This window comes from Lathyrus oleraceus, chromosome 1 (genome assembly GCF_024323335.1).
Source record: "Lathyrus oleraceus cultivar Zhongwan6 chromosome 1, CAAS_Psat_ZW6_1.0, whole genome shotgun sequence".
Classification (NCBI taxonomy): domain Eukaryota; kingdom Viridiplantae; phylum Streptophyta; class Magnoliopsida; order Fabales; family Fabaceae; genus Lathyrus; species Lathyrus oleraceus.
In genome coordinates, this window is record NC_066579.1 from 200,801,628 (window position 1) to 200,819,187 (window position 17,560).

The following is a 17,560-nucleotide window of genomic DNA, read 5'->3' on the forward strand; positions in this document are numbered from 1 at the left end:
ATCTTTGAACTTATTCTGATGAGAGGTTAACGTGCACCAACAGGTTACCTTTTGCAAAGGATATGTACCTTTTGTCGATCAATTGTTGCACTTTAGCCTTGAAAGCATTGCAGTCTTCAGTTGAATGCCCTATTGTTCCGACATGATATCCACATTGCACATCAGAATCATATCCAGGTGGGTATGGTTCTGAAAATGGCTTGAGAGACTTGGGCTCTACTAGCGAGCTTTGAATCAGAAATGGCAAAAGTTGACTGTATGACATAGGGATTGGATCGAGAGGAGCATTCCTTCTTTCCAGATTGTTTCGAGGCCTATGCTGGTTTTGATGCTGATTCTGATATCCTTGACCACGAGATCTTTGATTTGTATGAGGAAAAGTCCATGGTTGCTTGAATGGTGCTCTAGGCCTTGCCGGTTGCCTATAAGGATAACGTGGTACTGGAAATGGTGATTGTTGAGAAGGTGAAGAACCATAAGGTCTGGCTGGTGCATCGTGAGAATACCCAACATCTGCCATGACTACATTTATTTCATTATCCTCTTCCTTTTGGGAATCACTGAGGTATTCTGTCTCGTTAGCTTGGTTGGTCGAGGCACCTTGGATTCTTCCACTTTTTAGGGCACTCTCGAGGCGTTCTCCAATTGTCACTAAGTGAGCGAAGTCCGATGCTGCGCTGCTAATCATCCTTTCGAAGTATGGACTTTGCAGGGTGTCCCTGAATAATTCCATCAATTCTTTGTCTAAGAGTGGTGGCTCAACGCAAGTCGTTAACTCTCTCCATCTTTGGGCATACCCTCTGAAGGATTCGTTGTCTTCCTGAGATAAGACTCTTAGCTGCATGCGGTCGGGATCTATGTCCATATTTTATTTGTATTGCTTCAAGAATGCGTTAGCTAGGTCCAACCATGATTGAACATGATTCCTTTCTAACTTCACGTACCAACTTAATGATGCCCCAGTCAATCTGTCTTGGAAACAGTGAATCATCAACTTATCATTGTGGGCATGAGAGGTCATTTTTCGACAAAACATCACCAAATGGTGCTTTGGACAGCCATCCCCTTCGTACTTCTCCAATTCTGGTGCTTTGAATTGTGCGAGTATAACCAGGCCAGGTACCAAACACATGTCTAAAGCATTCAGTTCAAGAGTATCTTGTCCTTCTATGGCCTTGAGTCTTTTCTCTAGCACGCAACATATTTTAGCAATCTCATCATCTTGTGGTTGTTCAGCATTAACCACTGGGCTTGTTCCATGGGAATCTGGCACGGAGAATGCAAAACTGTGATACTCAACATCATCATGACGTGAGGAATCTTGAACAACATGACGTTCTTGTACAATAGAGTTATCAATTGGGGTTCGCACAAGCTGAGGTTGGGTAGGACCATTTACCGGAGCTGGAATAACATTCTCTATGACTGCAGTCTGCTGAATGTTGTCCTCCCTCTTTGCTAAAACTATCATAGCTTCCACAAGTTGGTCTAACTGGTTTTTCATTGAGTCAACATCTCCTCTTAATGCAATGTGACTTTGCTCCAATGAATCCATAATCTTTCAAGAGTTACTTCAAGTCTGATATGAGTGTCGGGAATTCAACTGCGAGTTATGGACGAAGGATGGATGAGTTTTTTTGTATTTATTTTTGTGCGGAAAATGATATGAAATGTATGATAATTAATTCAAATGCAATGATATGTGTATGAAGGTAGTGACATGCTTAGGATGAGAGGTTCTAGGTGTTCTCAGATGAATCAGCATAACGGGTAAATGACAGGTATCTCTGATTAATGGAACCTCATGGGTAGGCTCTACAGTTGGTAGGTTCCCAGAGTCATGGATATTTCTTGAGGACGTCACTGCTGTGACGAAGACTCGTCGGACAATAATATCCTTAAGATGATCTCGTCTAGGTGAGGTCTTCGTATTGTCCCAACAAGGAAAACTCCATGGGGATTCTACTACACAACTCTCGAGTCCAAGGTTCTAACAAGGTTCTCAGAGTCATAGATCGAGGTTGGAAATATTACTGTAAGGTAATAATACGTCCAAGGGATCTCATCTGATTGGGGCTTTCATATTAACCCAAAAAGTCTGGGACTTTTCAGGTAAATACTACATAACCGCCGGATATAGTGGGTTAAAAGGTCTCTAGAGTCATTTATCCGACTTGAGAATACTATCGTCGTGACGAAAACTCGTCGGGCAATAATATCTCAAGAGAATCTCCTCTAGGCGGGGTCTTCGTATCTTCCCAACAAGGAAGATTCCTTGTGGGCGCCCACTACACAACCACCAACTTAATCTTATGGTTTTTCTCAGACTCGGGTAGAGAGCCTATCTCACAAAGCATCATCAACCAGAGCATCCCCAATAAGACACAGTCAATAAATAATTATGACAAAATAATAATAGAAAAATTAAAAATAATAGATAAACAAACACACAATACAAAAACTGAACTAAATTAGGTTTCACTCTCTTTTGCTTGGAGCTAGTCCCCAGCAGAGTCGCCATCTATCGCATCTCGAAAAATACGATTATTCGCGATGGTCGTGGAAAAATTAATGTTCGAACATAGTCGCCACCGAACTTTATTTATCCCAATAAAGGAATAGGAAAATATCGATAAAACCTTTAAAAAAGGAATAATGGTCGTCGCAACCATATTCGGGTTCGGGAGTTGATTACACAAGGGGAAGGTATTAGCACCCCTTATGTCCATTGTACTCAACAGGAACCTTTTAGTTCTAATGTGTGTTTAGAGTGTTAATTTATGTTTGTTTGTTATCTTTAGGTTATAAAATTATTAAAAATAGAAATGGATGGGAATCTCAGAAAGGGAAATGGGAGGTTTTTTATTAGTGTGCTCACGAAGATACAGCAATCTTCTGCCTACGTATCCTTAAATAAGGAAATCAGAGCATTCGTAGTTCGGGGAACTAAGCTTGGTTGGTGTCTTTTAGTGAACAACTGTTTAGATCGCGTTCTAAAGGCTAAACGTTGGCTTGTCTACTCTCGGCGGAGGCTTAAGCATTGGTTTCTTATGCGCATTAGAAAGGATTAAATAGTGTTCTTTCTGAAAAAAGTTTTGATCACACGAGGGTGACAAGTTGGATTAATATGTTTGACGTTTTGTTTGATTGGCTTTGATCGCACGGGGGCGAGAAAGATATATATTTGATGTGTTGAGACATTTTTTTTGGATGACGATTACTCGGATATTCGAGTAAGACAACTCGTATCCTAATAGTCGAGGAGAGGAATCGAAGACTCTAGACCATCTCCCTTTTCATCCTTTATTATGAAAGGAGTTGATAATAGTTAAGGTATTTTGAATGGATGACGATTACTCAGACGATCGAGTAAGATAACTCGTATCCTAATAATCGGGAAAGGGAATAGAAGACTCTAGATCACTTTCTGTTTCATCTGAGTGATTATGAAAATAGGTTTATGTATGGTTGGTATTTTTTAGAATAAACGACAAGTACTTGGATGGTTGAGCAAGACAACTCATATCCAAGCATTTGAGGCGAGGAATTGAAGACTCAAGACCATCTCCCTTTTCGTATAGTTTATTGTGAAAATGGTTTAATTGATTTATTAATTTGCGGAAAAAATGACAATTGCTCGACTGACCGAGTAAAGAACTCGTATTCAAACAATTGGGGAGAGAAGTTGAAAACTCAAAGTCATCTCCCTTTTCATTTCATTATTATGAAAATAATTTGATTTAATTTGGGTTTAGAAGTTTGTGGAAGAACGACAATCATTTAACTAACCAAGTAAGAGAACTTGTATTCAAATAATCGAGGAGAGAAATTGAATACTCAAAGTCATCTCCCTTTTTGTTTCTTATTATAAAATGATTTGATTTGTTTGTGCTTAGGTTAATAGAAGTGACGACTATTTGACTAACCGAGTAAGAGAACTCGTATTCAAATAATCGAGGAGAGGAATTGAAAACTCAAAGCCATCTCCCTTTTCATTTCCAAATGAAACAGTATTTGATTGTGATTAAGTGTTTTGAATTGATTTGGAAAAGGCGCACTCGATATTGACCGAGGTTTGTATTTACATGTGCATATGAATTAAATTATGAAAATGGTCTCGAAATGAGATTGATTATGAATGAAATCGAATTGATGGTTTGCAAATGATTTGTGAAACTGACAGTGAAATAAATCGATGCTTATCTAATTAAGGAAATTAATTAATAAAATTTGGTTAAATCGATTAAAGAAGTTAATTAAGATTAATTATCAGAAATTATTTAATTAAATTAAATTATCAAATAAATTAAAATTAATTAATCAAAATTATCTAATTAGACAAAACTTTAATTAATTTAATTAAAACATAAAAAATGAAATAAACAACAAAATAAATACAAAATGGTTGAATCAGAGAATTAATCGTAACACAAAACAACCTATGATACTTTATCAATAGCAACATATATAAAAACTAATTTGTCTGCATAAGAAAAAAAATTGTGAAACCTTGGAGTACTTATGCACTTTGGAATAACTTGGATGTATTTAGAAAAACAAATTTCTATACTTTCAAATTCTATACTTTTATAACTTTGAATGTATTTTAAAAAAAAAGTTTATATACTTTATAACAGCAAGAAAAAAAAATTATATTTTAAAATTCTATATTATATGATTTAAATATATTTAGAAAAGAATAACTTTTATACTTTTAAAATTGAACAACAGCAGCATGTATGCATTTAAAAAAGGATCACTTTTTATACACTTAAAAATCCAACAGCAGCAACATGTATGATTTAGAAAAGACCACTTTCTATATTTTTTAAAATCCAATAGCAGCAACACAAGATTAATATTCACATAGCTGTAACAATACCGTAGAATCAAAACAAAAAAATCCAGCACCAAACATCCCATAATCGAGTCGCAATTGATAACCAAAATATGAACTGAGTAATCAACACGATGCAAACATATGTTGTTAATATATACACAACCATCTATTAAAACAATTGCACAAAAAGGAAATTTAATCATACAAAATCAAAATAAAAGCTATACCATCATACAATCATATAACATATATCTACTTAATTGTCACACTCAGTCTTGGTAAAACAAAAAATAAATGAAAAAGAAAAGATCTGAAAAAGAAAAGATCATTTAGAATCATAAAGACATTAATTCTATATTAAACCAGTAAACCAGTAAAGAAAAAAAATTCATGACAGTTTGAAATGAAAAAGAGGGGACAAGAGTCATAACCGTTTGGCGGAATTTGAACCTTAGGTTAGCGAAATTGTAAACAGCTACGATGGAGGATGATTATGTTGGTCGCATCCGAGTTTTTTTCGCGAGGTTTAGGATGCAAAGTGACCGGATATCCAATAGCGGAGGTGACGATGGACGGAGTTGGTGTGCGGTTGAGGAGGTTGCCGAATCTTGGACTGTTTTTCGAGAGTGAAATCGTCGGAATGATTCGACCTATAAAATAGAAATAAATTTGTAACTAATCAAGTGTTCAAAACAACAGAATCATGATGTTGGAGTAGTTGTTGTTGCCGGGGATCTCGTCACGGCGGTACTTCGCCGTTGAGTGAAGGGTGTCGCCGAAATGTCGGTTTGATGGCGGTTGGCAGAAGATGATTTTTGATGGTGTTTTGTTATTGAAAGCGTATCGAGTATGACAGTTGTGTGAGGAAGAAAGGGATGTGAGTTATGTTGTTGTAGCTTGCTTTGGATAGCATTCACCGGCGATTTCGTGGTGGCGGTAATGAGGGTTGGGTGGTGTTTGTACGGCGGTTTGTAGACGCAGGCGGTGGTCGAAGTTAGAGGTGAGAATGGTGCAGCGAGAGTGTGGATGGCGGTTTTTTCGGTGTTGTTGAGGTAAGTGGTTGGAAATGAAGGTGAATGGAGAAGAGGAACAATAGTCCTCTCTTTTTTCGTTTTTTCCTCTCTTTTCCGTTGGAAGAAGAGAGTTTTCTTTTATTTTCATTTTTTTTAATTATTATTCAATTTATTTCTAAATTCTGATTGGATGATAAAATATACATGGATTGTGAACTTAGACCCTTGATTAATTTGAATCAACGATTCAGATTGAATCAAAGAAGCACACCAAGAAACACACATTATTTAATGCATTTTTTAGATGACTTAATCGATTTAAAACAATTTTAATCAATTGAATCAAATAAAATTCACAACTTTTTAAATAATCTTGATAAAATTAAAATAATAACATGGAAAATTTTATTTATTCAATCTGACTATTTTGACGAAAGAACAAAATTAAAACGACTAAAAATGAATAAAATTCGGGCAAAAATTTGCTCGGAAAATTAAATCGGATGCATGAGAATGATAAGTCCAAAATATACTTATTGAAAAAATACAACGTTTCTTCAAATTCTGAAATAAATTTTCACCGGTTAAAAGGCTCAGGCGGGTCAAAACGCAACTGAAACAGCTGCTGAAAAATACAACGAGCACACCAGGTTAAACTATATGAATTGTATATTAATAATACTGGTGTCTGTAATTTTAATTCTGAAACTTTTTACCCGCTGATTTTACAAGTTCTTGAGAAATGATTTAACCAATTTGTCTGTATTTTCAATAAATTTATTCTGAATGATATTTTAGGTTTTATTCATGATGAAATGCATGTCATGATGTGCGTATGATGCAAATTAAAAATGAAATCAGATTTACGAAAATTTAAATATGGCCGGATAAAATTAGGGTATGACAGACGACTCTGCTAATCTTTGTACGTCACAACCATCTTCTAAATAATCTTCTTAATATTCTTGTTCACAGCTCCAACACACTCCTTGTTAAAGGTTATAAATTGATTGTTGATCAGTAAAGTTAAAACAAATCCTTGAATAGTTGATATTTGATTACTTTAGTATAAATAGGTAAATGGCTATATTGCTAACTACAATTTAAACAGAAGTTGTGTTCAGACTTAAATGGTAACTCACATATCAATATCATCAGGTTCTTCCAGGTACATAACTTCTTACATGACACATATATGACAATGACATTATTTTTTTTGTATGCTTGGAAATAAAATGCATTTTGAATTGTATATAAACTTGTGTATCCATGCATGCAGTTAAAACGAAAGTATGATGATATTCTTTTGTAGTGTTTCCTCTGTTGACATGGAAGAAGTAATGTCTACTATAGAGATACTTAGGGCGGAAATAGATAGGAAATCGCATGTAAAACACATAGAAAATGCAGTTGAACCTATGAATGAAGTTGAGAAGGATAAAAATGTTGAAGAGACCATGAATGAAGTTGAAGATGATGTGAATGTGGAAGATGATTGAATTTAGTAAGAGGTCGTGGTAACACAATTAATGAAGAATGGAATAAATATTCTGATATGAATCTATAAGAATATAATTTATATCAAATTTGTTAAGTAATTTTGCATCATAATGTAAAAAAATTATTTTGTGTTTAATGTGGAATTTTCCAAGCGACATTTCAAATAATTTTCTACCAAAGAATCTTTCTGAGACAACTCTTGTTGATGAGGAAATAGGTGATATTTTTTATTGTGTAGTTCACATTACAGGCAGAAATCCAATTGAAAAATCAATTGGACATGGTTGATATAAGTTTGTCAAACATAAGCAATTGAGGACAAGTGATGTGGTTGGTTTAACCCTTTTCCCTCTAGCGGACATATTATACGTGGCAATGAAGAGGTGTTGGAGTATTTGGAAGATTTGGTTAATTATGGTGTAGTTTATTTCAATAATTAGTAATGTCATAGTTAAGTATGAAGTCATTTATTAGTAATTGTATAACAATGTTTATGGTTACATTATAAATTCCCATAGTTGTGATGGTTAATGAAATATGTGTTGAATTGTAGACCAACGTTCATGGTTATATATGGTTCTTAAGCAAGTATATGATAATTGTTAGTACTCTACGATAATATAGTCCTTAACTTTTTGGTTATACGGGACTATGCAGCCACTGTATGATAATGTAATCTTTAAGTTTCTAGTTATTCTCTAGCCTGATAATATATGAATATGAACTCCTAAGCTTAATATCCCATATATATGATTAAAAGATGAACAAACATAAGAGATAACATGTGGTTGTAATTGGTTATGTTAAGCAAATGGGTTGGTATAATGTAAATAACAATGGTCTTGGATGACAAAATACAAAAATAATGACGTCCAAATCAGATTTGTAAACAAGATGGTGGTGTCAACTTCCATTGTATAACATTATAAATATTAAAATAATGAAGTCCAAATCAGATATGTAAACACGATGGTGGTGTCAACTTCCATTATATAACCTTGTCAACCAATATTGTAGCAAAACTCATTCCTAGGTTCCTAAAAGAAGAAGAAAATCGGTTGCATAATTATGTGAAGTTGTAGAATGGATAAAACACATTTAAAGACATAATTCATATGAATAAAATCATGATATTGAAACAACATGGCATAAAAGTGAGACATCAATAGTTAATGGTATTTTACTGTATGTTTATATATACAAACAATAACAACATTTATATACATTTTATATGTCCTGGAAAACCTAATTGTAGACATCATTAGTTGTACTAACATTGGCATTATTTTTTCATCATGTATAAAAAATTTGATCTCTTTCTTTGAGGTCACCCTTGAAATTACTACATAGATCTGTCTATGACTAAAAACATCGTGTGGCAAATATAACCCAACCAAAACAAGAGATTGGCCCTGTGATTTGTTGATGGTCATTGCATATGACTCAATTATTAAGAGCTATCTTTGATTTAATTTGAAGGACCATGGAGATTGTGGGGTAGACATGTCCATACGTTGTATGTAAATGAGGCTTCCATGGCCTTTACCACCCATAATTTATGCCTCAATTACATGGTTTGCCATTTTAGTCACAATTAAACGTGTTTTATTACATAATCCCTCATACTAATCAATGTTCTTCATAAGCATCACGGGAGTTTCAATATTCAATTTAATGTGGTGAGTGGTAATCCTAATGTTCGTAGAGAGCTGAGAAATTCAAGACTAAGAAGTTCTAAAACGTCCATGTCATATATTTCAGATCTATCGACTGAGTTTGAGTTGTAGTAGTCCCTTGCTTCACCTTAAGATATATTAATTTGTAAAGATTAAGAAATATAAATTTGGGAAATTATCATGTAATCAATGTCGAACATTTTAATAGTTATCTAGCATGGTTGCAAGAACATATTCATTGATTTGATCAACTATTTCTATGGTTAAAGCCATAATAGCTTGACTTCTTAGGTAGTCATATGAATGGTAATCATCCAAAAAATTAGGATATGTACTTTGAACAATTTTCTCAATTGGGTCATCAAAAGTTGTGATTAAAATATCAAAAGGAATATCAAACTCAACATAACTATCATTAGGCTAGGACACTTTACCTTCCCCAATATTCAGGAGCCATTTAGAGAATCGTTCGATTTCAAAACATCCAGTTGTGCTTGACCCATGTTGTAGCCACATGTTCTTTGTCAATGTTAGTACTTGACAGTGATTCCAAATGTATGAAACATTTATGGAATTGTGGACAATATACGAACGAGTTCCTCTAGGGACAACTAGGAGTATTTATCTAAAGTCACCGCCAAATACAATAACTTTTCCATCAAAAATGTTATCAGAATTGAGGTGGTTACTCATAATATCTCTAAATGTTCTATCAAGAGCCTAAAAACAATTATTATGAGTCATTGGTGCCTCGTCTCAAATTATCAATTGTGTTTGTCTCAACAATTCTGCAAGGTCATCATTAGGTTAAATGTTACAAAGTGAGTTATCCAAAGTAGGCACTGGTATTTTGAACTTGGAATGCACAATTTTGCCATCAGGGAAAATAGATATGCAATCCCACTGGATGCGACAGTCAAAACAATTTGATGTTTTGATCTCAAAGAACTTCCAAGGGTCCTCCACGTAAAAGTTTTGTCGGTTCCTCCATAGCCATGTAGGAAAAAACATAATTTTTTGTCTGTTAACAACACTTATGATTTTGACACATATTATGTGGTGTTCATCTATAAAATAGGTAAATTAGACAATGTCATTTACATAACAAAATTGAAATGTAAAGTATAAAACTGATTAGCGTGTACAAAATTAAATTACAATGTAACAGTAACTTGTACAAAATGAAATTGAATGTAACAGTAGAAGAAATACATGTTAGTGATTCAAAAAGACATAAAAAATTTGTTTTAAGTGTTTCAACATCATAATTCCTTTCTTCGTAGATCAATCGATTACCAAGTTATTGCAAAAATAGTCGTTTGGATAGAGAAAGAACAGTGAAAAACAATAAATGTTGAATTATTGTAGTTTATACCTGGATTATTTGACAAAGTTTTTTGTGAATGCAAATACCATCCGACAATCATGCCCAAGTATTATTAACACATGACCTAGTCTATTTATTGTACTTGACAACAACATTATGACAAATAGTTTCCTTAAAAAGTGACCCGAACCTCATTCACTTGCTTATTTTATAGCCAAAATAAATCCACTGTCATATTCAAGAGAACCCATTGCAAAACATGCATCTCTAAAGGAAAAGTATTGTGTTTCACCTAATTTACAAAATATCCTCATAAGTTGTTGGGCCTTTCACCATAACCAACATCATTCTCAAATAAAATAATTCACCAGTTGTCGATGGAACCTATATTAACCGCCCAATGGTAAAGTCTTTCTTCCTTGGTTTCCATGATCTACTTCTCTTCTCATAAACAAACTTTGTTACAAACTAGTCGTATGTTTGGGTTATTACCTCTTTAATCTTTTCACTTGCAATCAACCATGTTGCAAACATAGATTTGGTGACACTGGCTTTTTTAAGCACATTTTCCATTATTTCAAAATTAGTGAAATATACAGGATTTTCTCCAATGAGATGGCAAAACAATGTTCAACGATATATTTTCGAGCATGAATTTTGAAATAAAATATTCTCCAACATGCATCACTCAGTGAGACATACCTACAATCAAGATATTATTGAATTTCATCTATAGGTGCAGTCGATGATGAAGTACCAATATTGGTTGGGACAATTGACGCAGATATTCTATCGTACTCCTTATGTATATATTTGAATAAGTACTTAATGGAAGTACATTGTTTGAATCATTCCATATTTACATGAGTTTGATACTTCAAGATAACTTTGTGTTATAAGGCACTACATGTTTATTGTCAAGAATAATACCATTTTTCAAAATTGTGGTGGTGTTTGACCTTCTTCTATATTGAGGATAACCTCTTGGTCAACAATAGTTGTTTCATTGAACATTTTTGGGAAGAATTTGGAACATTTTATGTTTTTCATGCATGGAAATGATAATCTTGACAATCCACATGGCCATGCATCATATGTTGCTTGACCAATTTGTAAAGTCTAGGATGTAGTTCAGGGTTTGGAATTTCACATGAGATTATTCTATCAATATTTGAAGGATTCAGATACTTACTTTGATGGTGCAAGAAAATAAGAATACGAGCATGCGTCAACCCTCTTTTTTGATATTCAATTGTATAGATAACCTTTAAAAGAAAAATAGTCAGTGCTAAAAGAATTAGTTAAACATAAATACACTTTTGTAATATTGAATGTAACAACATGTAGCAGAAAATGAACATATATTGCATCAACAACTTACATGCTAAAACCTTTACGAGAATATGCCACTCGTGATATCAACCATCAATTCGTCAAATTTAATTTTGAACACCCTCAATATGATATCAATTCGATCATGTGGTTTTATGTTGTCTTTTGCTAACTCCCTTATGATTTTAGGCCAATTAGGATTACATGTGAGGGTCAAAAACAAATATGGGAACCCAACAACACTTAAAATATCTATACCATCAAAATAAAGTTGATCCATATATCTGTTGCTCCCAACAAATGTAGAAGTTAGGATAACTCTTTTATCATTCTTTGTATTCGTCAGTTTATTTGGGTTTGCTGTATTTTCTTAAAGTTTGTTGTATTTACCGACTCTCAGTTTTGATTGATTCTTTCTTAGCCAATCCAACCGCTCAGTTTCCATCATTGTGTAGCCACCAAACAAAAAATTGAAATAATCTCTTTGAACAAAGAAGTGTTTTCGCCTCACATTTCCTTTGTTGCGATCTAAATGAAATCCAATCTATAATGGTCTGACAAATTCTTTTTTGTCACAATTACCTCACCATCATAAACATGCAAATATTAGCTCGGTAACCATCCTCACCAAATGGGAATAACAATGGATATTGAAAAGCAAGGTAGCTTGGAATGCACTACAATATTGGTATTCCCATACAGGATCTCAAATATCATAAAAATCGATTAAAACAAAAAATGTTAACTGTAAGTGTTTTTGACATCACCATGCAATAAGACATGGTATTCATTTGACAATGAGTTACAACTTAAATTTGAATATTTAACCACAAAAATGAAATACCTTGTAGGTGGTCTTCCACCAAATCTTCATCTTCGGTCATTATATCATAGTCAGAATTATCAAAACTTGTATTACCTGAACCAGAATTCGAGATATCGTCTTTCACATTGAAACTGGCATAATGGTTACTTCTTTGTTGTGGAGTGGTGTTTTCAAGTAATGTGATATTAGTTCCTACTTGTCCATGATTAACATTTGGAATAGAACCTGTTTTAACATGTTGTATAGGAGTTGGTACAATATGGTCAGCTGATTTGTGAGATGTAGTAGCTTGGAACTAGTTAAATGGATTAAATCCAACAGGTCTTACAAATGATGTAGTTTTATACCAACAATGACGTTTTGAATGTTGAGTATTCAAAACATTTGAAGTTGAATCGTCAAGTGGTGTATGGTTTGAAATGCTTCCTTGTCGACTAATAGATTTGAATGTGTGGTATTTAGATTGAACACTAGCCTCAACAAGGTTAGGTTTATGGTTCGACAATAGTCGAAGATGTGCATGTCGTAGTCGAAGTTCATTCTTGCATGTAGAAATATGTTAGCTTGTTAGTTAACTTAGCATGTTGAATTAGGACAATTGTTTTAGTATGTTAGTTGAAAGGTATGGTTTAGTTCTCTCATAAATAACATACTAGTTCTCCCTTATCCATCAATCCCTGATAATCCTATTCGGGTGGAGAAAATGGTGTGCTTGAGATTCAATTGTAAACTTTGTAATTGAATGTGTAATTGAATCAAGAATCCAATTTTTTACCACTTTGAATTGTTCTTTCTCCTTTCCTCTCTTTTCTCTTTTACTTTGTGGTTTTCTTGTTAATCAAGAAACTGGTCATACTCTGTTTTATGGGCATTAATTTCACAACAAATTAGTGTGGTGAGTGTTGGAAAAAAATTGGTTGATACTATATCCATTGGGTTTTGATGATATCAAAGTATTTAAAGAATAATATTTTAACATTTGTTTGAGTATGCAAAATTATAAGATTGAGAACAAATGAAGAGAAGCTTGAGGATTTTGAATATGAAGTTTAGACTCTGACTCTGAAGATCACTTCTGAAGACTCTGGCTCTTATGGGATAACCTTACTCTAAAGAAGTAAACTATGAAGAAAGTCAGCCTCTAGTGATCCAAACTCTAAAGCTTCAGAAGCCAAGAAGTAGACTCTGAAGAGATTAGACTCTAAAGAATCAAGTCTAAAGAAAGTCAACCTTTGAAGTTTGTATCTCTTTAATCGAGGCAACTCATACATACTTAGACACCTTTTGATCACGTGAGGACTTAAGGAAAAATCTCTTCATTATTGTCTGAGCTTCAACGGATAAATCCTCTTGTAGAAAGTTATTTTCTTAATGTGTCCAATCAAGTACAAAGGTTATCCAACCTTTTGGTGAAAGTCTTCAACGTCTCTTTTCTTCCTATTTATATAAAGAGCGGAAGACCTGAAGAAGAAAACCAATACATTGATATACAAGAATCTGAACCATCGACATTCAAAGAGAAGTCACTCAGTCAAAATTGTTAGACTTATAACCTCTTAACAATTTGTATATTTTAGGAGTTCTTAAGTCTTAGAGTCTTTCTAAGTCATATTATGCCTACACCTCTAATTGTATATCATGAGTATTTCTTACCATATCTCTTAACAATTTGTTATAGAGTTAAAAGTCTCTTACTTGAGGGATTAAGCATTGGAAGTCTCTTGCTTGTGTGCTTCAGCATAAAAGTTTCTTACTTGTGGGTTTGAGCATTGGAAGTCTCTTACCTGTGGGTTTAAGCATTGAAAGTCTCTTTCTTGTGTGTTTGAGCATAAAATTCTCCTACTTGAGGGTTTGAGCATTGGAAGTCTCCTACTTGTTGCTTGAGCATTTGTAATTAGTTTGGTTATAGTGAAAATCCCATGGAAGTATAAGGGGACTGGACTATTCTCAAGTTGTAAGAGGAACCAGGATAATTGCTATATGTTCTTGCTTTTGCTTTCTTGGTTTCTGATCTTAATATTCCGCTGCTATTATATTTGTAAATCTGAGTCAGATTCTGGTTTAGAATCTGATAAGGACTTTCATAAGATATCATTGCCTTATGAGTTGGACTCTGAACTAAGTGTTTAGAATCTGGTTGAGAACTATCATAAGCAGAAGAAGAAAAAGCTTAAAAGAAAAAAGCCAACATAATTCAACCCCTCTTCTTGTGTTTTTCTCACTTTTAGTTGGCATCAGAGTAAGGTCTGTGCTAAATACTTAATAATGGTGCAGAAAAGATCCTGAGAAAAACACTTCTTTCTTTATCATGAGTGATTCTAAATTTGAATCATATCACTATGGTGATGGTATTCCTAGTCCACAACCTACTCCTATTGGTGATGTTAATCATGATTATAGTACATCTGAAAGGAACAACTATGTTGCTAGACCTCCAAAATTCAGTGGAGACTCTACTGAATTTGAATGGTTGAAAAGCAATATGTACACATATATCATAAGTCTTGATGATGAGTTATGGGATATTCTTGAAAATGGCATTGATATTCCCGTGAATGTAGTAGGAATCATAACTGATAGAAAATTTCTAACATCATCTCTGAAGAAGATTTACATAAAAACCACAAAGTGAGAGGCATTATGGTAGATGTTTTACCTCACTATGAGTACATAAATATTATTGACAAGTCTACTGCAAAAACTATTTTTGAATCTTTATGTGCTACTTCTGAAGGAAACTAACAAGTCAAAGAAGCCAAAGCTAATATACTTGTTCAACAATATGAGCTGTTCAGAATGAAAGAGGGTGAAAATATTGAAACCAAGTTCTCAAGGTTTCAACTTCTTGTGTCTGGACTTCAAGTCTTGAACAAAAGCTATACCACCTCTGATCATGTCAAGAAGATTCTTAGTCTTCTTATCAGATACAGACCTAAGGTGACAGTTATTCACGAAGCCAAAGACCTGAACAATATCAGTCTTGAAAGTATAATAAGTGATCTCTAAAGCCGTGAGTTAGAACTCAATGTAAATTAAGAACTAATCAATAAATCAAAGTCTATGGCTTTGAAATCTGTTGGAAAGTCTGTTAAATCTTCATAGACTTAGGATCATAAAGAAGCCACTCATGTTGAAGCTTCTGAAGAGGATCCAGATGATGATTAAATGGCTTTCATCATAAAGAGATTTCAGTATTTTACTATAAATAATAAAAAGTTATCTAGAAGAAGATTTGGATTTAGAGGATCAAGCTTCAAGTTCAACAAAATTGATCAGAAAGGATGCTTCAACTGCCAGAAGTTTGATCACTTCATAGATGATTGTCCAGAGCTTCAAAATAACAAAGCCAAAAGGGGAACTTTTCAGAAGAATAACTTCAGAAGCAAGTTCAAGAAGAGTATCATGGAAACATGGGATAAACTTGACAGTGAAGAAGAAGCTGACAAGAATGAAGAAGAAGCCACTCTAGCTTTGATGGCTTCAACATTCTCAGACACGGAATCAGAAGCTGATTCTGACTCTGACTCAGAGGATGAAGATGAGGTATTCTCTAAACTCTCTACATCTAATTTAATTACATTTTGTCAAAACCTTATGGGTCGATGTCAGGAGAAAGCCAGACATATGAAAACTATACAAAGGCAACCTAGTCTTATGAAAGTTGAATTAAATTTTCTAAAAATAAGATTGAAAAATTAGAAAGAGAACAAATTGCTTTAGGAAAGGACATGTCTGACAAACCCCTTGATGAATATGAAATGGCTTTTCAAGAGTTTGTCATAATTCACTTCAACATAACCAAACTTTCATCCATGATTTATGGTGTAACTAGAAGGAAAGGGAAAAGTCTTGGTTACTCTGAAAAATCTTTTAATCCAAGGTCTGAAACCTTGAGTGAACCAATAGAATCTTCCTCTCTAAGCTCTGTTTAAAAAGGGTTGTACTCTCATTTTATACCCGCTGATAAAAAGGTTTCGAACCAATCATAACATATAACTACAAAATCAAAAGTTCTGAAGAAATCAGAACCAATGATTCTTAAGTCAAAGGTTCTAAAATGATCAGAACCTGAGACCTCAAAGTCAAAGATTCTGAAAAAGATAGAACCTAAGATAATAATTTACAAGGTTCTTAAAGGTCCGGAACCTAAGTTAGGATTCATTCAAGACAACAAACTCTTAAATCTAAAGTTTTGAATGATCCAAATCCATAGTACAAAGTTAAGGCTCAAAATAAGAGAAAGCCTATTAAAACTAACCTCAAAGGGCCCATAAAATAATGGGTACCAAAAAGTGAGATTATCTTTGCTGCATATATTCCAAAAGGGAAGAACATGGCAACCATTTCAGTTCCATGACAATGGCTGCTTACAACATATAACAAAAGGAAAGCCTATGTTCCAAATCCTAACTCTGAATGAGGAAGGAAGTGTGGAATCTGGAAGAAACCAATAAGGAAAGATCACTGGTACTGGGAAGACTGGAATTGATTAATCAGAAATTGGTGCTTCAAATGCTTAACCAATATCAGAAGCTCGTCCAGTTAATATGGCCTCTGAAAAGGCTCATAATGGTTATCAAAAGAGCATTGTTGGAACAAAGCAGTCCCTCAAGAACAATCTCAGTAGCAAAATAAAACAGATCAGGAGTTGCATAAAGGTGGCAACTTCTCTATTTTTACTTAACAATTTCTAAACCTGGTATTTCAATATCTGTTTAGAAGTATATCATAACTAAGAAAGTATAATTACATTTCACTATGATAATGTCATACCCTAATTTCGCCCCATTTTTTTCATTCTTTTTCTTTTTCTTTTCTGGCTCATGATAAATTCATCTGATACACCATAAAAAAGTTTCATTTGGTCCACCTTACATTTCATTTTAATTAATGGTTAAAAGCTTCTCTGTTAATCTTTATATTTTGTTAGTTTGTGACTTATAATTGACTATTGACTAACTTTGATCATTTTAATATTGTTAACCATGCTCTTGACAATGTTGACTTTTACCATTACTGTTGATTTTTTCCATGCATTGACTTTTA

At 33.7% G+C, this 17,560-nt stretch overlaps 1 protein-coding gene across 1 annotated transcript; it reads right to left on the reverse strand.

Annotated features, from left to right (window-relative positions):
- Positions 1–868: 868 nt before the first annotated feature.
- On the reverse strand, positions 869–1,555 carry LOC127099608 (uncharacterized). The gene has a single exon (XM_051037399.1). It carries the CDS (start codon positions 1,553–1,555, stop codon positions 869–871), a length of 687 nt encoding a protein of 228 aa, XP_050893356.1.
- Positions 1,556–17,560: the final 16,005 nt, after the last annotated feature.

What these genes read in the sequence shown, in the direction of transcription:
- LOC127099608 (XM_051037399.1), bottom strand. Translation starts at nt 1,555, where the DNA reads ATGGATTCATTGGAGCAAAGTCACATTGCATTAAGAGGAGATGTTGAC.